The sequence below is a fragment of the Manacus candei genome, unplaced genomic scaffold (genome assembly GCF_025592945.1).
Source record: "Manacus candei isolate 608988 ecotype Guabito, Panama unplaced genomic scaffold, ASM2559294v1 h1tg000003l, whole genome shotgun sequence".
Lineage (NCBI taxonomy): Eukaryota > Metazoa > Chordata > Aves > Passeriformes > Pipridae > Manacus > Manacus candei.
This window is the reverse complement of record NW_026138051.1, coordinates 10,068,839-10,094,843: the sequence shown is the minus strand read 5'-3', so window position 1 is coordinate 10,094,843 and position 26,005 is coordinate 10,068,839. Positions and strand designations below refer to the sequence as shown.

The 26,005-nt window shown below is 40.0% G+C and overlaps 1 protein-coding gene across 5 annotated transcripts in view; it reads right to left on the bottom strand.

Annotated features, from left to right (window-relative positions):
* The window catches only part of KLHL13 (kelch like family member 13), an 88,308-nt gene that overhangs the window by 49,720 nt on the left and 12,583 nt on the right, over nucleotides 1-26,005 (bottom strand). For 3 of the 5 annotated variants that reach the window (XM_051784395.1, XM_051784386.1, XM_051784359.1), the window contains one exon: nucleotides 20,911-20,969. The exons of the other annotated variants lie outside the window; for them this stretch is intronic. In XM_051784395.1, the coding sequence (XP_051640355.1) occupies nucleotides 20,911-20,930 (20 nt within the window). In that variant the 5' untranslated portion in view covers nucleotides 20,931-20,969. The remainder of the gene's footprint in view (nucleotides 1-20,910; nucleotides 20,970-26,005) is intronic. 5 annotated transcript variants of the gene reach the window in all.

Here is a 26,005-nt window from a genome sequence, read left to right as displayed (position 1 = left end):
CTATTTGTTTTTCCCCCCAATTACATTGCGTAGGGTTGCCCTGATTGGATATCGTAACTGAGGTGTTCAGAGCTATCCCCTCATAGAATGGAGGTTTGATGTCATAACACAACCAACAGGAGTTAGTTAAGTTAGAGTCGGTGTGGTTAAGTGTGTTATAGGCCGCTTGCATCAATTTTAACAACGGTTCTGTTTTCTCATGTACCTTAGTGTAGGTTGAGATTCTACTAGAGTCATTAAAACTTACAGTCGGGGCAGTTGAAACTGTGGAGGTGTGTCTTTTTCTACTCTCTTTCTGATTCAAATTATCCTCTTTTCTCTTTATTACTTTATTGGGTCCTACTGCCAGAGGGCGGTGGGTGATTTCTTGTTTTTTTATGAATATTAGCCCTCCCCTGTCTGTGCCAGCTTCCCAGTATCTGATTCCCCAAGTTCTTCCTATCAACCATCCTGGGTCTTCTGGTTGCAGTACCTGGATGGTAATATACTTACAATCGCTATACCTCTTCGATCCTCTAGACAAAACAAATTGTGAAGGTTTACAGCCAGGTGGTCCCCATGTTGTCGTTAGATATTTATCTTGAGAATTAGGGGTCCAGGCGGAAGCAATAGTGGCACAGTCCCAGTGTGCACAATAATATTGATCAGGGTAGTTACAATATCCTTTCCCTGGATTAGATGCAGGACAGAGATAATAAGGTTTCAAATTTGAACAATGTGGTACAGGAGCTATTTGACACAGTGTAGCAGAGAAACTGGGAGATCCTACAGTAAGATTAGTCCTAACTGTTTTTAGATCACTCCATCTGTTCAGAGTCCACTTGTACGGCCGATGTGGGCTTTCCCTGCTTGGGGAAAGCTGCCACAAAAATACTACAATCCATATATAATTTCCCATATCTGTTCTCCACTGTATTATTGCTCTGCCTCCTCCGTCTACTCCTTTGCTGGGAGCAACGGGGTTCTATATCTTCTCGGCAGCAGTCAATATTCTTCAGGAGAATATGGGCTCTTGATAGGTTCTTGTGACCTTTTCCTTTATTTCTCTAGATCCATATGTTTTCTAAAAGTTGGTTGGTTGTGAACTCTGTTTTCTAGGCAATTTTAACGGCACACTGTTCTAGAGTTTTGTACCAAAATTAGAAAATATTTTATCATGGACTTCCCAGTTCTCTGGTACCAACTACTCCTATCTACAGAATAACTTATCAATTTCTAAACATTCAGTTTCTCATCAGAAGCAACAAAGAACTCTCGGCAATTCGTACGATGGGTGTCCTGCCTACTGCTGTACAATATCACTCTATACCATATAATGTACATTTACAACTGACCCAGCTCCGGGGTCTTGAAACTGGGTGTTTTATACAGGGTATCTTCTGTGCAGGTCTTTCTGGCAAAGTAATTTCAGTCTCAAGATCACAACAATGAGGAAAAGTTTTACCTTTTTCAGCAATTTGGTATATCCACTTTCCCCAGCCTGGTAGAGGATTAGCCCACTTATCAATGTCTATACCGAACCCTTATTAAGGTTAGGTCTCGAGGTACTTCAGACCAGGAGTATAGGCTGGGCTGGGTCCCAGTCTCGTTCAGGGTTATTCATTTACCAGTCCAGTTTTTCTGAACGTCATTCGGAGATTCCCAGGCTGAGGAGTTACAGTCCATTCAGGAGTGTTGACTGGCCCCTTAACCCGAGATGCGTGAGTCCATCCTCTTTCAGCGGTACGAATGGCTGTATCTGTGGTAAGAAGAACAACAAAGGGTCCTTCCCAACGAGGCGTTAATGAAGACTCTTTCCATGTTTTAATTAATACCCTGTCTCCAGGTTGAATTCTGTGTATTGCCATATCCAACGGGGGTCTCTGAGTTACTAATCCTTTTTCCTCAATTCCTGTCTCCTTTTCATTAACTCAATTATATATTCCCTCAAGAGGGTATCTTCCACCTTGGGATTTTCAATCGGGATTCCAAAATCATATGGCATCCCATACAGCATTTCAAATGGTGAGATTCCTGTGTCGGTACGTGGTTGGGTCCGTATATATAATAAGGCCAATGGCAAACACTTTACCCAATTCATTTTAGTTTCTATCATTAATTTAGTCAATTGCTTCTTTATTTCTCCATTCATTCTTTCTACTTTACCAGAGCTCTGTGGATGCCAAGGAGTATGGTACTCCCATTTGGTTCCAAAAAGTTCTGTTGTTTCTTTAATTATTTTAGAAGTAAAGTGTGGTCCCCTGTCCGAATCTACTATTGCCACAGCACCATACCTTGGAATAATTTCTTCTAATAAAATCTTAATCACTGTTTTGACTGTACATCGGGCTACCGGAAAGGCTTCTACAAAGTGGGTGAGATGGTCCACTAACACCAGTAGGTGGCGATACCTGCCTACTTTAGGTAATTCAGTAAAATCTGTCTGTACTTTCTCAAAAGGTCTCTTAGCTATTTCTCGTCCCCCTTGTACTCGTTCTCTCAATTGCCTTTTGTTTACCCTCTGACAGGTTAAACACCCTTCTAAAATTTTCTTTGCTATTCCATAAACTCCCACACAGGCAAACTTGTTTTCAAACTGATCCACTAATGCCTGTATTCCCCAGTGGGTTGTCTCATGTAATTTCTTCATTATTCTCTGAGCAAGCCCTTTTGGAAGTACTTCTCGACCATCTGCTAATAACCATTTATTATTTTCTTCTTTCGCTCCAGATTGCTGCAGTTTCTTTTTCTCTTGATCACTAAAACTTTTCTGGACATTTCTATCTTCTGGTTCTGAACTTGCCATTACTAATAAAGCTGCTTTCTTTGCTTCCTCATCTGCTAAATTGTTGCCCCTAACAGTAGCTTTTAACCCTTTCTGATGCCCTTTAATATGTACTATTGCAATCTGCTTTGGCTTTCTCAAAGCTTTTAAGATTTCTCGTATTAGAGTTTCATGAACAAGTCCTTTACCCTGGGTATTAATCAATCCTCTCTCTTCCCATATCTTGCCGAAGGTGTGAACTACTCCAAATGCATACTTAGAGTCTGTGAAGATAGTGCCTGCTTTTCCATCTAATAATTGTAACGCTCTCAACAGTGCATATAACTCACAAGCTTGGGCTGACCATGTCTTATCTAAGGGTCCAGATTCTCTGACCTGAAAATTTTCTCCATCTATCACTGCATATCCTGACTTTCGATTCCCATTAACCACCCTAGAAGAACCATCGATGTATATTTTCTCTCCCGAACTCAGTTCTTCTTCTTCTAAATCCTCCCTAATCTTTGTTTGAAGATTTATTACCTGTAAACAGTCATGTCCTAGATCTTCTTTAGGTTCTCCATATAAAAATTGAGCTGGATTTTGCACATGTGTCATCTCTAACTCCAGATCCGGGGAGTGCAATAGGATACTTTCATATTTTAATAGTCGACTATCAGTCAACCATTTCTCAGCCCTCTGTTGTAATACTCCTCTTATATTATGGGGAGTAAATACTTTTAATTTTCCTCCAAAAGTCACCTTTATAGCTTCTTCAACTAACAGAGCTGTAGCAACTACACATTGCAAACAGGTGGGCCAACCTCTACTTACTGGATCCAGCAATTTTGAATAGTACCCTACCGGTTTCCTCTGTCCGGCCCAGGTCTGGGTTAGGACTCCATATGCTGTACCATTTTCTGTATTTACAAATAGATAAAAAGGTTTCCGATTGTCTGGCAGACTTAACACAGGTGCATTTACTAAATCCTCCTTCAATTTTTCTAAGTGCTGTTCATCCTCATCACTCCACTTTACTAGCCCCTCCTTGGTTAATTTTTCATACAAAAATTTGACTTTACTACTGTAATTTTCAATCCATTGCCTACAATACCCAAATAGGCCCAGAAGTTGTCTAACCTGTCTTTTGCTCCTGGGTACAGATAGTGACAGAATTCCATTTACTCGATCAGGATCTAATTTCTTATGTCCCTTGCTCAACCAATGTCCTAAATACTTAACTTCTTCCTCTGTAAATTGCAATTTGGACTTTGACACTTTCAAACCTTTTAAACTTAAGAAATTCAGAAGTCTAATGCTTTCATCTCAGACATCTTCTAACTTTTCTCCGGCAACTAACAAATCATCAACATATTGAATCAAAACCGTACCCTGGCGAGGTTCAAAAGACTCTAATAATTGTCCTAAGGCTTGTCCAAACAAATTAGGGGATTCTGTAAATCCCTGAGGTAGAACAGTCCATCTAAGTTGTTGTTTCCTATGTGAGTCAGGATCTTCCCATTCAAAAGCAAAATAGTCTCTACTCTCTTCTTTCAGAGGACAAGTCCAAAATGCATCTTTCAGGTCGATCACACTATACCACTTATGGTCAGGTGAGAGTTGGTTTAGTAAAGTATAAGGATTAGCGACTACAGGGTACCGGGTAATTGTCCGTTTGTTTACTTCCCTTAAATCCTGCACCAGACGATATGATCCGTCAGATTTCCTTACCGGCAAAATGGGAGTATTATGAGGTGACTTACATGGTTCTAATAATCCTTGTGTTAAAAGTCTTTCTATGGTCGGTTTAAGTCCAACTCTTCCTTTATATGGGATGGGATATTGTTTCACTCTTATTGGTTCTTCTGGATTTCGAATTGAGACCTCAAATGGTTTTATATCTAGCTTTCCCACAGAATCAGGAGTAAACCACACCTCAGGATTTATTTTTTTTTCGTCCTCCGCCGTAAGGGCATATATTTGGACTTGTAATTTTTGATCTTTCACTTCTAAATTTATTCCCAATTCTATTATTAAATCTCTCCCTAACAGATTATACTCAGCCTCAGGAACTAATAGAAATGTTCCTAATGCATATTTATTCTGGGCTTCTATTTCCACATCTTTTATGAGGGGCACCTTAAATGGTTCTCCCTTGGCCCCTACAACTTGGATTGTGTCTGAGGAAGTCGTGCAACCCCAAGGTAACTTTTGAACTGTCGATCTTTCTGCCCCTGAATCCACTAGGAACTCAAGTTCTTGTTGCTGGGGACCTATTTTAAGTTTTATCAAGGGCTCTGTATTCTTCTGGGTCCCCAGCAAATAGAGCCCCTGACTCCCCTATTCCTCTTGGTAAATCTGTTCATCTTGCAATCTCTTCCTGCAATTTCTTTTTATGTGTCCTTTCTGCCCACAGTAGTAACACTCTATTTCACTTAAGTCTAACTGCACACGTTCTCTAAAGGGTTCACGTTTATTAGGTCCACAAGGGGTCTTCCGTCTCCGTTCTCTATCCCCTCTTTGTCCTCCTTTTATAGCTGCCACTAAAATTCTTGTCTGCTTCCTCTGCATTTCTTCTTGTCTTTTCTGCCTTTCTTCCTCTCTCTTCTGTAATTTTTCCTGTCTCTCCTCTCGTTCCTTTTGACTCTCTTCCTCCCTCCGCACATATACTTTCTGCGCAATCCTCAACAATTCATCCATTTCCTTACACTGCCAATCATCTATGTCTTCCAGCTTCTTTTTAATATCTGCCCATGCTCCACTCACAAACCGCATCTTAAGCACTTGCTGTCCCATTCCATCACCTGGATCCATACCAGAATAAAGCTGGAAAGTCCTTCTAAGTCTCTCTAACCATTCAGTTGGGCTTTCCTCTTTCCTTTGATATTCACTGAAAGCCTTTGTAACATTCTGCCCTCTAGGGACAGATTCCTTTATCCCCTCGACAATTATTTCTCTCAGATCATTCATATTTCTTCTATGATTTGGCTCATTATGGTTCCAATTAGGGTTTTCTAAAGGCCATTTAACATCTGCAGCTGGACCCTGCCGGTGCCTTTGATCCCAACCTTTCATTCCCGCTTTTCTAATCATTCCCCGTTCTTCCACAGTAAATAATATTCCTAAAATTGACTGTATTTCCTCCCAAGTATATATATTAGGACCTAAAAACTGGTCAAACCTCTCAGCCACTCCCAAAGGATCCTCTAAGAGATTTCCCATCTCTTTCTTAAATGCTCTAACATCTCCTGAATTCAAGGGAACTGATATAAACCCTATCCTATCCCCTTGATTTCTTCCTCCCCCCATTGTAGTCTCTCTTAAGGGGTACAACTGTGACGTGTTCGTGGATAAAGAGACTATTCCTGAAGAACAATGCTCTGTTTGCATGGACTGTGGAGTCATTGGGGATATTATGTTAGGACTCTGTGTTTCAGGAGCTGCTGACTGCTGCGCTTCCTGAGGGGGGGGTGGATAGGGTGTTTGCTGATTTCTCACTCCAGCAGCCACTGACAGGGTGGCTCCCTCAGTTTCAATAGGGGAGAGGGATGATTTTGCTGGAGCTGTGGGAGTGAATACACTCTTGTGATCATTCTGAATTACAGCACCATACGGAGGTGACCCCCTGGGCATAGGCCAAGGCAGGACATATGGGGGGGGTATTTTTTGAAACTCTTTTAGGTCATAAGCCGTCTTCTGTCCTTTCTCTTCACTTAACGGGGAGAGAGAGATTCTAGTATCCACTTCTATCCATAGGCTAGCATACTCACATTCCTCTGCACAAAATGGTCTTTTGCCATTCACATACAAATTCAAAGCCTGACATATCCAATCTTCAAATGAACCATACACCGGCCAAAACAAATAATCCTGTCTGATTTGCTTTCCTCCCCATACTTCCATACAATAATGCACCATCTTCTCCCTCGATTTTCCTTCTCTAGAGGGATAATCATTCCAATACTTGATCATAACTCCTAAAGGACTATCCGGGGGTATAGTTGGTAACCCCACCACAAACTCATTCTCTAGTTTTTTCTTCTCCTGTGGGGTATCTTGCAGCTTCTCCTTATGATCCCCCATTTCACCCCTCCCTTTGGGTTTTTCTTCACTCTTAGGGCTGTCCTGCACTAATTCACAGCCACCCATGGGAGTAGAAGATTTACTTTTCTTCTGTCCCATCTTCCAGAATGCTTTCACACACAAATTCACCTCAGTCGCTTCCCTCCTTTCGTGATTTGTCTCTTCTGGAAATACCAGAACTGCACTACCGGGAGGTCTCAATCACTTGTCCTGCTGGACTTCTCAATCCCTCGCACTCCGGGATTCCCTCCCCACCGAGAGGGGTACGCAAATACTTACCTCTCCTGGATAAGTCTTCATCCAACTCCTCGCTGGACGGTCCCTTCCCAAACCGAGCGGCACCTGGTACTTTTACTCTCTCTTGGAGTAAAACACTTACTCCCCCCGGAGTAAGTCTCCGTTGAACTCTTGTCGAACGGTCCCTCCCGACTGAAGAGGTTTCACTACTCACTTTTTCCTGGAGTTAGTCTTCGCCCGGGCTTATGCATAAGAATTACAGGGAACTGCAGTAATTTTATTTGCTTATTTGCTTTTTCTAAATCTTCTCGGTCGGAATTTCAGAGTCTGTGCTGCGGAACCTCTCCCCAGGACCGTCCAAAAAACAAGGACGGGGGTACCCGTCCCGGGTAGCAGTTCCGCCGCCCAGGAACCCTGATCCGAGTCACGGCACCAAAATTGTTATAAGTAAAATCGGCACTAGGCTCAAATATCGTAGTAAAAAGTTTTATTATAGATTTATATAAAAATCAAATAAGCAAAACAGCGCTGGGTGTCTTAGTGAGCTTTCCTTGCTCATCTAAGGCACACTTCAATAATTTTCAGTCTGCCTTTTATAGGTTTGGAGCTGCTTATCTCCTTTAAAATCCCCTCCTTTGTTCATCAGGTTTATCTGCGCAGGCTCTGTTCTTGTTGCCAAGAGGCTTTACGCATGCGTATCTTGTTGCTAGGAGACAAGCTCGGCTCTGTTCACTTCATCCTTTTGATGTAGTCAGCTTTTTCTGCGCATGTGCTGTCTTGCCACTGGAAGAGAGTTCTGTTCTCTTTTTCAGTTCTTTTTCTTCTTACATAACATAACAAAATATCACTAATTATGGTAACATAACATTATGGTTTGTGTGATATATATAAATAATTGTGATTCGTGAAGCAAATGGGTGACTACATTAAAAACAGACTAAATAGATTCTAAAACTTAACTACACCCCCACAATGAAACAAAACAGACCCTCTCAAGGTCAAAAGGCCTAAACCTTCTCACTATCCTAAGGATGAAATATAGTACAACTTTAAGTCTTTAGGCGCCTACTCGTCCAAGAGTACATGAATTAGGACTGGCTGCAGAGATAGCTCTTTTAACCTTAGCTGTAAATATAATGGAACTTTAAATCTTTAGGCGCCTGTTCATCTAAGAATACATGAACTATGACTAGTTGTAGAGATAACTCTCAGCTTCAGTTATGAGAAAACTTCTCATTAAACATTTTGCCAAAAACTCACAGAATATACAGGTATATGATACAATCAATATGCATGAGGTAGTCAAGACAAACACCAAATGAAATTATTATTTGGAACTTATAGAAACTTGGGACTTTGTTTATCGCAACTCGTAATTACAATGTTGCAAATATAATTTGATAAGCAAATTATCTCTCCTTTGGTCTTTATTGGCTATTACACCTTGCTGCACAAAAAGCAGTCTCTGAGGAGAAGTTTCTAAAACATGACAAAATTTTGCTGGATTCTGAAATTTACATTCAGGAACTTTTTTTGGGGGGAGTGGGCAGATGGCAATAATCAATATAAACATCAAAGACTGATTCAATAAAAAGAAAATACCTATTTGAAGACTGCTAAGTATTTTAAATAATGACATTCAATAAACAGTTAAGAAATTGTTTGGGATTCTCAGACATTGTATCAAGGACCTCGATGTAAAATAACTAAATATAAGTATGTGTAGATAAGTAGCCTATTTATGATTCTTTTTAATCAACACCCCAGAACAACACACAAGGCACAGTGTGACTAAGCTTTTACTTCATTGCTCTAATCTGATGAAATAATACAGAATCCAAAGGGTAAAAGTAAAATTAACTAAAATTATTATGCCTTGGCTTTCTGGTGTTGAACGCACAAATTCTTTTTAACAGCAAATTCCAGCAATGCGATTCCCTTCATTTACCCTCCTCCCTCCCTTTGCTCCCAAGTGCTGCATTGGTCTTCTAACCCAGTACGTTAACTGTCCAGAGAACAAGGCCATTTCTGTTCTCCAGCATCACTCCTCATTACTCCTGGAGCATGTACAGCAGAGAGGTGGCTGGTCCAACTGCACATCAAGCCAGCAGGCAACATGTAATTACTCCTCATCAGCCGAGGTCTTTGTCACCCCACTGAAGAGCAGCAATGAGAAGGATTTCCGGTTCCCAATGACAGACCAGTGATGTCCTGGCAAAGGCTCTGAGCAAAACCCGAGACAGACAACCGTGTATTTTGCTATATGGGCCCAGCTCTAATTATCTGAAAACAGAAATGAACACAGTCACGTTGGTGCTCTAATTACTGGGGAGACAGAACAACAGAGGAGAAAACCTCACTGTGAGAGCAAAGAGGTACCCAGACAACAGCCAAAAGACGCTGCTCCAGCTAGAAGAGTTTTACAAAGCCTGAAAACTCCTCTCCTTCAGTTCTCATGTTCTGCTTCAATCCCACATTGACTCATTAAAGTCACACCAATTCACGTTTAAGCACCTGCAAACACAGCTTTGCTCTCCTCATCCAGCTGGGCTTCTGAGGGACTTGCTGACTTGTTGATACATGGCCTCTGTGCAATTTGGGACAACAGAAGCAAACTGGGACTGTCTGAAGATTTAACACATTCACTTCAAATTGATTTTCCTCCCAGATCTTTGGTTGATACACCTCCAGCTACCTGGCTGTCAGCTTGGATTCAACTACCCTGTAGTGGGTGAGCTGGAGCAGAATAATGAAACTAGAAGTCTGGAATTTGGAACAGGGCCGTTGCATGCTGAAAACGTTTGGAATCCAACATGATGGAACTGGATGTGATAACACAGCTTGGGAAGATGGAAGGAGATTAGCAAGATGCTCAAGTTTCAGAAATGTCATAGGAAGGTCAGGCATAAATATACACACAATATTGTGACAAAGTAGAACAGCAGTAGCTGTAGCTCAGGGTTTTCTGTTACAGACTTCTACATTTTACAGTTATTAAATTTGCTATTATCTGCAGGAATCATACTGATGTCTGGATTTCAAGGTGCATCTATTTATGGGCTTGGTAGTCACCAAGCTGCAGTACAAGATGCTGCTTGAAAAACTGAGCTGTTTTCCTGAACAGCATTCGCTGGTCCTGGAGGATACTTGTGTAACACCTCTGAAGATCACATGAAAACTTAATTGCTTCAACTTTCACTGTCCAGGGCAGGACACAAATGCAAAGACAACCCAACACCTCTCACCTTTACAAGATGTCCTTAACAACATTAGCAAGCTCAAACTGCAGCTCATTTTGTTTCAGATGCAAAACCTACTGATCACCCCATACAATGAACACCCAAGCGAGACTGAGTATCTTGTGGAAGTCAATAAAGGAATTTTTGGACTCCAACAGTATCCTGTTTTTCCAGCACAGGCTCCACCACTGTGCGATTACTTTCCAAGATATGTCTGATTTTGTATCCAAGTGAACTAAAACTGAATCAGACACATCCCAGATGTTCAACAACAGCAGAATAATCAGAAATGTATTACCAAACTGCACATAGGAACATACACAGGCAGAACACCTCTAGCCTTTAAAAAATGGAATATAGAAGTGGAGGGGGGAGGGGTTGATTGGTTGAATTTTATAAGACAAGTTTTTTTGGTGTTCAGGTGCAGAGGTTTTTCCTGTTCAAATAAGGCACAAATATATACATCCTTCAGTTGTTTTGGGGTAACGAAATCTTTTCCCTCTAAACAAACATTAACACAGTCATACACATCATACTGTGACCAGCTGTGACCAGCACAAGTGTCCAGTAAATAAAGTAAGAAATTAGTCATTTCCTCAAAAAAATCCACTCTTTTTCCCCCAGTTTTTTATCTTCCAATTTTAACTCTTAAATGAATATATTTAAAAAGCTTCAGATGACAATGTCAACATTCACATTTTGAATGGAAACATACTTCTAAAGTATTCAAGTGCACATGTCTGGCAATGAAGGACATAAATTCATGGACCTAAGAAGGAGAGAAAATACTTGTAACATCACTGCTATGGACAGAGAGATGCACAACTGCTAAACAAAATGAAATATAAAAGAATAACTAGAGGGAAATAGGACTGAGTAGGTACTGTTTGGGATTATTAGAGACTGGAAGCTTTTGGAGATGGAGAGAACACATACATGATAACTCTGCTCTAAGAAGAGTTTTCAGAATTTTTTTCTTCCAAGTTTCACAGCATTATTCATTAAAGAGCCATTTTTCCTGCTAAGCAGAAACGTGACTGACCAAAACACTGCTAAGAGGTTGTGTGCACTCAGAGCGACAGCAGGACACAATAATTCCACCCAGACACAAGTCTGAAAAGTGAAACTTGAGACTGAATATGCTCAAGTCACCATAAACGCATCCAGCAGACAAAAGGCACTTGTGTGCCTGTTTTGAAAAAAAAAAAAGAAGCTGAAAATCCGTTGCTTCTAATCCAAGATCAAACATGTAGGGAAAAATCCCCCCGGAAGCAGAGAGCAGCATACTGATGAGTTTGGTCATTCTTCAAGAATGATTTAGCTACTGCCAAGACATAACTTCAATAATTTAAACTTTTGTTCCATGAATTATCTGTTAAGACTGAGACAAAAGTACACAACATCAGTCAATGAAACTACAGAAACTACTTCATTAGATTTCTTTAGTCTAAACTTGCTAAAAGAAGGTTGCTTAATGTCAATATAACCCTTGGAACAGAAATAATCGAGCATTTATTCTTAAGATGAATGCTCAAAACAGTTCTTTAAATATACTAGGCTAGTTAAATGAAAGATTTAAATGCCATTAGCAATGAAAATGAAAATCGTGGAAGTCTTAAAAGGCACTAACAGAAAATCCTAGTCATGAATGATGCCATTTGATGCAGTAATATTTTCAACCATCTATAAAGGAAAATAAATCCTACCAACATACTGAAACACTCAGAGTCAGGCTCCTATGTTTCATCTAGTGGTGAAGAAAAGCACATGATTGATCCCAGTCACTTTCTCAGACAAACATCAAATCAAAACTATCACTGCTGGCAATCCTTTACAAAGGATTGTTTTAAATGAGAACTTTATTTCAAAAAAGGAAGACACTGAAATAAGGTTGCTGAAATTTCTTCTAGGTTAAGGTAATCAACTCTAGTCTTAAATCTGTTTTTTCTCTTTCTAAAAAAAAAGTAAGCCCAAAAATACTAAATAGCAGGCAAAGTAAAATTGAGACAGAACTGCTAATTTCAGTATATTTTAGGACACAAATCCCTTTTCAGTTGTATCAGAAGATAAGCAACTGTTATTACCTCCTTGTTCTAAAATTGGCCTTTGGATACCTAAAAGGAGATGCTATGGCAGCTGGATCAACTAAAGCAGAAAACCACACAGCAATCTGGGATTAGAGAACTGTTAAAGACTAAGCCTGAGTGTTCTTTGTGTTTGATTTTAAAAATCACATAGTCCATTACAGGAGGAACAAATTAGCTCACTAACTGGGTCCTTTCATTTCTTAAGTCTCTTCTTCATTAGTTTGTCCAGGTTTCCTCAGTTTTCCAGATGGGAAAAAAAAAAAAAGGTTCCAGGCTGCCAACCAGAAAAAAACCCACTTAGATCTCTGCAGGAATTCAGGCACCTGCAACACACCTGTCATGCAGCACTGCTGCTACCTCCCCTCTGAGCACAGAATGATCCAGTGCCACCTGGGTTAGTAACTCCACTGCTCACCAAAGGAGGTAAAACATAATTTTAGATGACAGTGGCCACACTGAACTGTGCTCAGCAGGGCAGGACAAAGGAAGCTGCTTTAAATGACTGCTGAAGATCTGTGGAGTCTACATTCTGTTTTCTGTAAGAAAATGAATCTCGTAGTTTAAAGTAAAAACTAAACCACAGAAAGCCACAAAGCAGACAAGACACATTCTAAAATGTATTCCAACACCAGAGGATCTGCATGCTGTCCATCTCCCAGCTGACTCTGGAGGTTTTTACAGAAATATGTCAATGCTATTAACAGTGGCAGAAAGAAAATCGACTCAGGAATAAATCCCATCAACTCAAAAGTCTGAAGTCAAAAAAGAACAAAAAATGTGACATAATAAGAAGTGCCAATTTCAATGAAAAGCTTTTACCCCAATCTTCCCCACAGCTCGTGTACACAAACTCTTTCTGCATTAATTTCCTCCCTACTGCTCAGCTGTGTTGCCTGTTGCTGCTACTCCCTTGGCTACCATAAACTTCAATTAGTCTTCCTTCGGCTTGCAAAGGCAGGAGCTAAACCAGGATGCTAATTTCTAATTAACTTCTTGTATTGGATTTGCATGGCAAGATTTTGGTAGCAGGGGGGCTTCTTCCATGTCCAGTGGAGCCAATGCCAGCTGGCTCCAAGATGGACTCACTGCTGGCCAACACCAAGCCCATCAGCAACAGCAGCAGCACCTCTGGGATAATGTATTTAAGAAGGATGGGGGGCAGAGGAGGGGGAGAAGAAACTTGCAGCCAAAGTGAGAAGTGAGAATATGTCAGAGAAACAACTCCACAGACACCAAGGTCAGTGCAGAAGGAGGGGCAGGAAGTGCTCCAGGCACCAGAGCAGAGATGCCCCTACAGCCCGTGGTGCAGCCCATGGGGAGGGAGCTGTGCCCCTGCAGCCCACGGGAGCTGATTTATCCTCTGTCTAGAAGGAAATATAATAATAGTGTTTCATTTCAATGCAAGACCCAAAGCCTCAGTGCATCAAAGCTCTGCTGCTTATCTGTTAAAAGACTGAACAGCAATGAGAGCAGAACTGGGTCTAACTTGAAACACAAACAGTAAATGAAGTGAGAAAACTGAATTGTTCTCTTACCTAATTACTCTTTGTAGAAGAAAAGGTTCAGAAGGATCTACTCACAAGTTTCCAATTTCTAAAATGTAGTTGTAGAGAAGATGGGAGTTGCTCCTTACACAAGGATACACTTTTATTCTTTTTCAACAAAAATCTCTCTTGAAAATGTGTTAAACTGAATTACTTTCCAATGAAAATCAATATTGTCACTTTTGTCACCACAAAACATTCCAGATAATCAAAATATTCTCTACTACAAAAAAACCCAAACCAAAACAAACACAATACTGACCTTTACTAGTTGTTCTCTTTGACAACAAAGCATCAAGGATTAAAATGAAATTCAAAAGTTTAACTAGGTCCTGAGACATTTTAATATTATAAAGCCTTGGGTGAATGCGACAATACTTATACCAACATAATCTTTTCATTTCTTCTTTTCTACCCACATACTACATAGAGTTTTGGACAGATCTACATTTATGCTTTTCATCTTGCCTGCAGCAGTACATCATTAGGGACGTGCAGTTTTGCCTGACTGGTAATTTGTTTGCCGGCTGGGGGGAGTAAAGAAAGAGTGTTTTGTTTGCAGGATCTTTTCACTTGGCAAGAGAGAAAAGACATAGGAAACACGAAGGGTGCTGTTTCTCAAAAAAACTTACACGTTCAGACCAGCAAGAGCCTTAGAAAAAAGTAGTTACACTGCTAAATGGCTTTTATCAATTTATGCCATCAATTAGGATAAATTGGGAAAAAGCCATCTTCCACAAGTGTATGCTGCCTGTATAAAGAGTTACTGGCAAACAGGCAACACATTTTTCCAGAACTATTTCCACAACAACTTCAAAATGGAAGCTTTTCTCCCTCGTTATCTACTCGGGTAAACCCCATCTTTCACAAAATTAAATTATTCTGGCTTCAGACAAGCCCCACATTTCATAACCTTTGAAACTACTGAAATGTCTTCCTGCAGTGTCCCTCCAGCCACATTAATTACTACAGCGCATCCATCCAGTACTCCTGCTTTTCTCACCCCATCAAGCATGAAAAGCTGCTTTCTAATGCCCTTCAGGGTTCAGCTTTGCTGTTTTTGCAACATTTGTTCCCTTCAATCTGATCAACCTTTGGCAAACCATCCAACAAGCACCTCTGTGTTGACTTCCACGGGACCCCTTATGCACAAAACTGCCTTAAAAAGAAGCAGCGATAATTTCTCCAAAAAAACACCAAGTCAGCAATGGTCCTGGCACTGGGCAGTCAGAGTGATGATATATGGCAACTATGGGTTTTTAGGCAATCAGTTTGATTTTCCAGAGATCCCCAGACTATCCATGAGCTCTTACAGCAGGAACTAGGAGCTCAAGGCTGGCACAGCACAGGTTAAGCATTACCAGTGCAAGCGAGCTGCAGTAACACTTTGCCATTTGCAATCCCAGCACAAAAAGTTGGTTATCTCTGATCAAAACTAACCATGGCAGGAGGTGCAAGGTGATTGCAGAGCACTCTGCAAGCACAGGAACAGCAGAGACTCAGGCCTTTCCACCAGAGGCTATCCAAACCAGCTGCAAACACCCACATGCAACACCTGTTAAGTCAGGGCTGCTTAGGAGCAAGGATTAAAGAGGGCATCAGACAACATTTAAAAAAAAAATATTCTCCATGGATTTTTCTCTTTAATTGAGAAGACTACAACACTGTTCCTTATTACCAAAAAAAAAAAAAGAAAAATCAGCACCAAATATTCAGTTTGGCACCTTGAAGCAAAAGTAATTGTTAAAAACATAAGTTGTGCGAAACCAGTCCAAAGACAAAATTTTAAGGCAGTTTTGTTAATAAAAAACCAACACACTTCATAGTGCACATAGGAGGTCATCAAAATTCAGCCGTAGACACATGCTGGATCAGTTCAGACTTCCTGAAATGCCATTTACAAGCAGGCCAATTTCAGGTAAGCCACATACACTAAAAAGGAAGTGAGACTTTAACAAAACAGGATCCACTAGACTGAACTCCATGATACAAAACCATATTTTAAATCAGTGTAATTCTTGTGTTATGTAAACCATTCTACTGCAAAGCTAGCTTGTACAGCACACAGAGTACTATTAAGGCAATGTAAACATCTGGCTTGTGAATAATACATTCTAACACGCAGGATGCTACCTGGCCATGGACACATTACCAATATGCAGAACATAAAGCTTCAAAAGATCTATGGCTTTGCTCTCATCATGCTAAAACATCCCTAAAAGGGCCCAGAATGATGCCTGTACTGAACCAGAATACCAACAGCTTCACTACATAGCCACTGCAACCTTCAATAAGACATTGTACAGCAGCAATATAAACCTCTTTTGCTGTTACATGTAGAAAGAAAAACCTTTATACAGTCTTAATGCAATCAAACTTGTAATCTCAAAACCATTCAGCAACTTCAACCTCTGCATAACATTTGCAGGAACACAATTGTGCTTTTGTGTTCCCAAGCTAAAATGGGATTATTTCATTGCCTAAGCACACCAGCATCTGTGCCCTAACAGATCTTGACTCTCAAGTCAATCGTCTTCTGGTAGTTATGGGCTTCCTAAATTGAACTCCAAGAGTGACAAGTCTGACAATACCAGAGTCATTGTTAAATTTCAAAGCAACTGGAGTGTCATTTCACATAAAGATTTATGTAACTAAAGTTTAAAACCAGACCTGTATGGGAATACACTCGTTAAGGGAGATGTAGGACAATACACAGCTGGAGCACACTCTTTTACTGAAGCTCTAATCCACTCCTTTGTGTCTGCCACAAGCCATCAGAGGTCCCTCCTCTCTTTGTACATTATTTCTAAAGTTGATCTGTTCCAAATGAGCCTCTCTGTTCATACCAATGACCTTGAAGATGACACTGCCTCCAACCTCTACCTTGTGTCTATACAGCTCAGTCTGCCTGGTGCAGTTTGTAGCCAACAGCCTCACCCAGAGCAGGGACAGAGAGCTCTTCCCCAGCAGCACTTCACCTGCAGTCAACCCCACTGACGTGACTCTCCAGGCTTTAGGGTGCAAAGATGCAGGCTAGTGAGTCCCATGCACCTCACGTGCCTTACAGCTGGCAGAAGAGTCCTCCCTTGCCCACTTCCCTTCTATTCTTCAACGGCCTTATTTTACTGCCAAAGCCAGCTTTTACCTAAATATTTCCAAGGATGAAAAAACTACCTTGTTGGACAGCATCACATCTTTCCTCAAATGGGGCAGGGACCCGAAATGCACCCATTTCCACATGCAGGTGCTCATGATCCCAGGTCAAGACACTGCACAAGGACAGCCTTAACACACTGCACTGAACATAAAGTGGCAAAACGCAAAATTTTTACTATGCTGAGGTGTATGTACCAAAATATTGTTTTAAATAAAATATTATTCTGAATTTTAAGTCAGATGATCAACTGTTTCATGTCTGAATTTGCATTTTAATGAACCAAACATAAACTCACGTATCTATGGCGAGATGAATCAAAATACCATGAAGCTTATTAGTTGGCACTAAAGGATCTAATCAATTTGATGTGGAATTGTTCTTAAAATGTTTGTGTCCTTATAGATTTACCATCTCTTCAGTGTTCTGTGAAGGACTTGCATTTCACCTGCATTTTCCATCCCTCATAAAGCCTTTCTCCAATATAAGTCACCTGTGGCTACAACTTCAGCATATTAAAGCTCATTCATCACCACCTATACTTAATAAATCCACAGTGGCAAAATAGACTCTGCTGACACAAGGTTGATTATATAAGCATTCCATGTAAGAAAAAAGGCACACAGAAGCAAACCAGCCAATACAAGAAAAACCAGTATCGTTTCACAAAGACAACAGGACTCGGACGTTTGGATCCCACTTTCTCATCACTATTAAGAGAAAAAAAATCCTGATAAAAAACCAGCTGCTGACTGTCAGTTATTTTAAGAGCATAAAACTTTATGAGGTTACTGAGATCAGGGAAGGCCAATGGAACATATTAGTCCATTCATGAGGAAACTGAAGAGCTTAGATACAGCACGTCCCTTCGGTGTCCAACTTGTCACATACACCCCTAATCTACTGACTACCAAGGGCAGAGCTCAAGTACCTATTACTATTGTACAAATCAGACTTACTCAGACATGGGCAGATGTCAAGTACAACAAGGCACCCTCATTCAGCCTGTCTGGAAAAAAAAGAACCCAGCATTGGGAACAGGTGTGCATCTCTCTGTTTGGGTTGAATTTTAAGTTAAATATTATCCAGTATACTTAGGAATTAATATTTTATGAAGTTTATGAATGTAGGGATCAATACTCCATGAAAATGAAAAGGCTTTTCTTGCACAACTGCTCTTTATTAGTAAAGCTATTTTTTAACTTAATAGACTAAGCTGCAGTGTATATTTCAAGTCCTTTAAAGCTCACTGCTTGAGCATTCAAAAGGCGAAATGGTTTTCCATTTTTCACCAGAAATACTACACATGAAGTGCATAGTAATAACCACAAAAAGAACAGCAACAGGCAAATAGCAATTTCCTTTATACAGCCCACAAACTTTATAAATACCCCTCAAAGAGAAAGATACTACAGCACAGAGGTTAAAGTCAAGGTTAAGATCAAGTAGAACTGGGAAAAGGAACCAGTTCCTGCACATCTGCCCTCCAACAAGGACTAAACTCTATTCTATTCACAACTTCTTCCATTATATCTTACACACGTTCACCCTTGCAATAATCCCATAAGAACTCATGGAACTGGCCAGATAGATAACTACCTGTTATTGCAGCTACTAATGCTGACAGAGAGGAGTATTAATGTAGGCAAATCCCAAAACAGTGTCCACAGTGGGTGTCATTGGCTGAGAGCCTTATCCGCTCTCTTAAGCATCAGAGCACAACCTGACCCAGCCATATGCTGAAGACTGAAAAAGCTGACTGCTATGCAACTAAAAGGTCCTTAACAGCAGCCATCTGTACAAATTCATGCTAACCCCACAAAATAACTGCTGCCTATTTTACACAGAGCCTTTTCTGAAAATTACCACACTAAAATATAGTCAACAGCTGTAAATAAGCTCAAAGAAAAATGCATGTATTACCAGTAACTGTGGCATCACTACGAGAATATTTCACACTATGTAGATTGATATTTGGAACATTTATACCTGAACTATACTTCTTGTTTAAAGCAAACAAAAAAAAATCAATTTCCATTTTATTAAGCTGATAATTATATATAGATATCTTATTTTAAAAATAATGAAATAAATAATATTCCATATTATTGTTGCTACTCAGCCAACTGCAGCAAAGTCTTCATGGACTTTATCCACAAAAAAGTGATCTCAACATCATAGAGTAAATCAAATCAACACTATCTCCTGGGTAAGTCAGCTGGATCAGCACAAGGATTTCTCCTGCTGCTTCATAAAGAATCCAGCAGCTGGCCAGGAGACTGTTAGAAAGAAATCCTCACGCAGCCTCCCTGAACTGGCAAGCAGGGCCTGAAAGAAGCCAAGGGAAAGATGACTACAAGCCAACATTATCTTGAAGCAGATTTTCTCTTGACTGAAAGCAATACAGACTTTCAAATCAGGCACTATTTGCAGACACTGAACAAGAATGAGGAAATTAAGCATTAATGACAATTTTTTTTTTAAAGTAGTTCCTAGACTAATCAAAAAAACATATCTAAGAAAATTTGCAAAGGGCTCCAGGATGAGGAAAGCCTAAAAATAATTTTAAAATCTTTCTCTTAGATAAAGGCTACAAAAAGCAAATCCCAGGTAAAAACCCAAACTGTTTCCCTACCTAAAAGTTTAAGCAATTACTAGTCTATTATAATAAAAGGATTTTTTTTTTAATTTAAGAAAAAAAAAATTCATTGTGTAGCTTTAATGCTACAAATGTAGAAATCAAGGTGCCTGAGGTAAGAGCAGTTCTTCTAACTTGAGCCCTTCTGTGACAAGAAAAGCAGTGAAGTTGTCCACAAAGGCACCATTCTCCTAAAACAATTATCATTAGAACAAAGCAGTAGCTCCAGAATATCAAAGCTTATGGTTTAAAAGAAAGCACTCAAGACCACATAACTCATATTTTACTTACATAAACAACAGCAAAAAAAAAAAAAAAGGCACAAAGACTGTCATGGAAAACTGTAAAATAACATGCTGCTTTAATTCACAACTGTTACTGGAAATCTGGAAAAAAAAAAGGAAACACTGGGATTAATTACCCCAAAGGAATGAGCTGACTGATGAGCCTACAGCACTAGAAACACAGCATATTTATGGAATCAATTTGAAAAGTAAGACATTGCACTACCTAATTGTGATCTCTAAAAATGACCTTTTTTCCACAAAAGCAAATCCTTTAAGTACTTATTTAGGTACAGTTATATTCTGTCATAGAGGTTCTTCCTTTCCTGTAATATTTTAGGAGTGTAGTTTACATTTATGATCCCAGAATATTGTTGTGTTCCAGCACACAAGAACTGAAAACTTTCAGGAAAGCTTCTATTCACTGCTACTATTCCCATCATCTTTATGGCAAATATATCAGACTTGCAGTCAAAATTGGACAAGGACAATACAGTGTTAATAACCTGACATGCAGAGTAAGCTTCCATAAGTTCCAAACCAAGTTAACACTACTGAAGGTTCCCCATATACACAATATCAAGGGTTTTACTGCTATCTAGAACACTTTGAGCAGTCAACAGTAGAAGTCTTTGGTAGACTGATCACTACAGACAAGGTGGACATCATGGTTAATCATTCATGAAAAAAAATATTCTGTTGCTCAGTCTTCCAGCTCCTCATTTCCACAATCAGCTTTGTCTGTGGGTTCCATGAAGGGCTCCCTATTCACAGCTTTCCAGACCCCAATGAAACTGTTAGATAAATAGCACACTTATTCTAAGTTACAGAATTAAAAAAAAAAAAATAATTTCCACATTAGCATTTTGGGCTTTTTAGAAAACACATGTCAGTTACTCACAAAGTGTCTCTCCACATCATCTCTGATAAGCGGAAATACCTCCTCTGTTCTTCATGCACCTGTAGTCAAACAGAAAAGAACTGAAGCAGAGTCACAGACAGACATCCCCAAATAGCACCTGCCTCTCAGATCCCATGGGTTTTCACAAAACAAACCAAGATTTGTTCCAAACATCCACACACAATATATTTTTTTTCCAAATTTCACTAACTGTCTCTGGTAAAAATACAGAGATAAAGGAGCACAAAAGCAAGAAAACTGCTTCTTGTTTACATGCCTTATGCTGCTCTTTGCTGTGGAAACAAGGATGAATTATGAAAACTAATCAAGTGAACAGAGCACATGCCCTAGATTTTTCAAATAATCTCTTGGTTTAACCCAGTTGTTCCTGAGCCTGCCTATCCCATGAACAATTTACTAAAATGGAAGCTGTGACTCATTAAAGCCACCTTTTAAGAGGGAGAAAAATAGCTCAAACTATTTATGTGCAAGATATAATGACATTAATTTGCACGGAAGAGGCCAAAATCTTAATGAGTTCCATTTTTAAGATCTAATAAAGTTGATAAACCCCTTGTTTATTTTTTTCTGTCTCAAGAGTATATCTTACAGTCTATATACAGACTATAGACTATATTCTGGTTCGTGAACTTCTACTTCCACTTGAAAGGGCAGTGAAGAAGTTGTAGCATTTCCATTTGCTGACACTATTTGTCACCGAGCATTGACAAACAAAGTATGCAAGACCCTTGAAAAGAGGCACACTTCAGATTTTTGGTCTTATATTTTACATTTATAAACAGAAGTGAATGATCAAAATTTAGTAGCTGTATGAATTGGATATTTCTTTAAAGCAATTTGCTATTAATTCACAGACCAAAGCAGAAATTCCTATTTCTTAGTCAATACCTTTAATATACAAAAGAAAGCTTGTATTTTTAAATGCAGTCACAAAAGAGTAAATCAATGTAATAGTTTTGAAATAACGGGTCATTTTATACATAACAGAAAAGAGAAGCTTCCCCAAATCATCCTCTCCCCTCCAGCTGCTTTTGTACCATGAACAATAAAATTCTGACTTCAGAGAATAAGACACAAGCACTCCTAATTAAAGAGTCTGTCTAAAATCTTATTTTGCTAAGGCAAATTTAGACATTTAGTGGAAAGAAATCACACATGGAATTTGTAAGCATAAATTATAAATTCAGTATTTGCTTTGCAATACTTTAAACATGCCACAACTGAGACAGCATCAAACAGAATTGTTTAGCAGCATCTAACTTGCCCACTCCCTCCCACTGATGCGACAGCAGCTGGTAGAATAAGGTGGTTCTTAACTCCTGGCATTGCTGCACCTCAGGACATCCTCATTTCAAATAAACTTCAGGTTTTCTTCTGTTAAAGAAGTCTGCTGAGTAAATAGAACATGTTTTATCTGTCCTCCATCATAAAACTGACATGTTTAAAAAGTACCATATACACATGAATTGCTTTCCTACCATCACTCAGTGATTTGTGAAGCCCTACAGGATGTGCAGTGTGGTTAAAGCAGTTAGGATGGATACTGCAGTCTCAGTCTTTAATTTACCATCCTGTGGGCATTGCAAAGGCTTCTCTAATGAGACCAATACATTACATAGCAGTATAAAGGGATCAAAAAAATTCCATGTTAAAATAGAATTTTTGATACTTAGAAAAGTTTTAGTTAACTTTCACCTTTATCAGTAGAGCTTCTATCATCCTCACCACTGATTCTACATTCCCAGCATAGAAATATGAGAAATTCACACCTCCACTTACAACCCTACAGCTGCTCACTATGGTCACAGACAGGACAAATCTGATCACCAGCAGGAACTTGCATCCCCCTGCCAGGAGCTGGGGGCTGAATTTCACACTGCTGTGCAAGTTCCTCAGATCTCTGGTTTGCTGCTGCTGTTACATTTTGCCATCATTCTTTTGGAAATTCAAAAAGAAGTATATATATTTTTGAATAATGATTCATTTCCTATATAAACCATTACATTTGTTTTAACGATCTTCAGTCTGAATTCAGGAAGGCAATTTAAATGGGGTGTGGTTAAAACCCATGTAAAATTATTCAGCATTAAATTACTTCTAATTCCAACTTCACAAAATAAGTAAAAACACTACATCCATTGGTCATATGCCACTGAACACAACTCACATAGTGAATTTCCATGCCCTGTGGAAACGTTTCATTTTTATGACTATGCTTCCTCTGTCAGAAAGTTCCAGACTATTCAGGGTTGATAGTGCACACAGCTAATGTAGGTTACTTGTATCAGTTGCAGTCAGCTCTTCAGAAACAACAGCAAATTAGTGACAAGACATGCCAAAGAGTGCAGAATAAAGCGTGCAGGGCACAGTCTAGGAAGACATTAAATGAACAAGTCCACACATCCTCAGGGGCCAACATGAGCATACAGGGAACATGAGGAACACTCGTCAGACCTCAGCAAACACATCATTCCTACAGCAGGGAAGTAGTTTCCACACGGTGCTCAGAAAGCACAAAGCTGGCAGATGCTGGGATTGAGCCTGACCTACCATAGTAACACCATCCTTCCTCCAGCACAGCAGTCAACGTGAATCAAAAACATAACAAAACACAACTGCTGAAAAACAGACTGGTCACCAAATCCACAGGGAGCAAGAGGCTGAATTCTAGCCCGGGAACACCAATGAAGGACACAGTCCCGTGTTACCTATCACGTGCCTACCTTATGCTGAACCCCACAAACCATCCAGCTGCACAGTCCAAGAGCAAACAGCTGTCAGAGGGAAAGCAGAGCCCAGCACAGCCAGCACTGTCTCCCATCAGAGGAGCAAGGAGATCCCACTGTCCTGGCAGCGGCCGCACGTCCCCGGCACCCGCTCGGCAAAGAGCAGAGGAGAGAGAGCAGCACTGACCCTTTCAGCAGCAGCTGCTCAATAATGACAAACTATACCCTTAAAGAACTGCTTTAAGCTCTAAATAAGTAACAATAAGAAAGTCTCCTTCTAAATACCGAGAAGTATGTGCCTAAAAAAGCATTATTATTAAAAGTCGGATGTAGACTAGCCTGATGCAGGCAGTTTTCAGTCTGAACTTTGTACACATTTCTGGAGGTCAGCACAGCCTCCCTGTTTTTATAACAGGCATCAGAGTTGCATTACCCAAGAGCAGCATTAACCTATATCAAATATCACCTGATAATCAATAATTAACAAGTAGAATCATGACTAATTCCACCCACAAGCTAGAAGTATATAAGTACTTAAACATTTTCAGTAAAAATCAAGTCCAGACACAAAAGAAACCCCATACTATAGACTACACAAAATACAACTTAAGCAACAATTTACTTTAGTCAGCCAAGGCACTGCATTTTGAAAAACTCAGTGTCACAAAGGAAGCCAACAAACTGTCAAAGTTATACTCTAGGTAGCAGAACAGATCATATCCTAATAGAAATTTAGTAATTGTATGAAGTAAAGTTTTACACACAAAAAGCAGCGCTCATTAACTGCAATTATAGAATGGTCTTTGCTAATGTAATTAAAAATATGTTTGATAAAAGTTTTATTCAACCTGTTTTAGGAACACAAAACAAAACAAGCTCAGCACGCTCATACAACCTTAGAAGTCTTCAGGAACATTATGTATAAAAACCCAAGCTTCTTGGTATAGTATTTCTCTCACACAGCAAGAGAAAACAATTCCCTGAAGCAGACTGAGCCATTAATACACCGCATATAAATCACACCCAAGTAAAACACCTGCAGTTTAAAAGGGTACCATAGGTAAGAGGAAAATGCTACATTGGATAGCTGCACTATCAATCCTAGACTGGATGCCCCTATATTATGCTCTCAACACTGGGAGCTTCAGCAGTTACAGTATAGCATAATCCAGCCCCAAGGAATGAATGGACTTCTCTCCCATTTAGGTTGAGCCTTAAAAACACCATCTCCACACACAGTGATCCCAGCCAGGGACCAAAGGAGGAGGGGGACAAGGAAGAGGCTGCAGATGACACACCACAAGGACAGTGAGTTTAAGATGTCAGCACAAGGAGGGGACAAGGATCCAGCAGGGACCAGTGTCCCAAAACACCAGAAAGCACAAGCAAGACAAGCCAGCTCCCTGCCAGAGCCACAAAGACCTGACAGGTTAGTAACTCTCCTGGGCTCACATCAGCTCTGTTCCTTGGACAGCAGCACAGACAGTCTCTTTTGCCCTTGGCTCAAACATCTGCATCATCTCATCATCCCCAGCTGCAGCTCCAAGCATCACTCAGAGCTGTGTACAGCACCCAGATGGTCTGGCAGTGGCAGCTGCTGTTGTCCTCTTACTGCCACTCCTCCAGCCACAATCCAGAGCAGGTCTCCAGCAATGGCAACACCCATATTCCTGTTTGTCTGTGTCCAGATGATAAAGTATCTTTCCATGCCACTCCTCCACTAAAGGCAATGTGGGCTTCTGCCTCTGTGGTTATGACTGGAGGAAGGTTTTAAATCATTATCTCACAAAAGCACTGAAAGTACAAAGTTACGACTCTTAGCCTAAATGGATTGCTTCCATTTGCTAGCAGCTCCATTCTGGGGAGTGTGTGCCACAGATCTAGAGGCATCAGCTACCTACTGTTCTAGAGGAGTTAGTGAAAAGGCCAGTTCACATCAGACTGAACAGAAGTGACAAAAACAGGAAGTAAAATCCCATGAAGCTTCCTAGTAAAACAATGTACACTTCAGCAGACTGAAATCTTCCACTCTTCAGAAGTGACTCCTGGATAGCCAGCATACACTATCTAACAACAAAAGCAAAAAAGCCTAAAATGTTAAAGCCCACTTTCTCATTTTGTGCTGTAAAACCTTTTGATGCCCTCTCCAATATCACACACCATCAGGTGTGTGATATCAGAACCACCTGCGTCACTGAGAAACTGAATCCTTGTATTTCCTTATTGCTACCATTCAAGTATCCATGTGACAAACCACCTTGGAATCACTTTCCACTCAACTTCAAGCCTTCCCACCTGCTGTTACTTTCATCAAAAATGTCCTTTACCTGCAGGCATCACCTAAACCA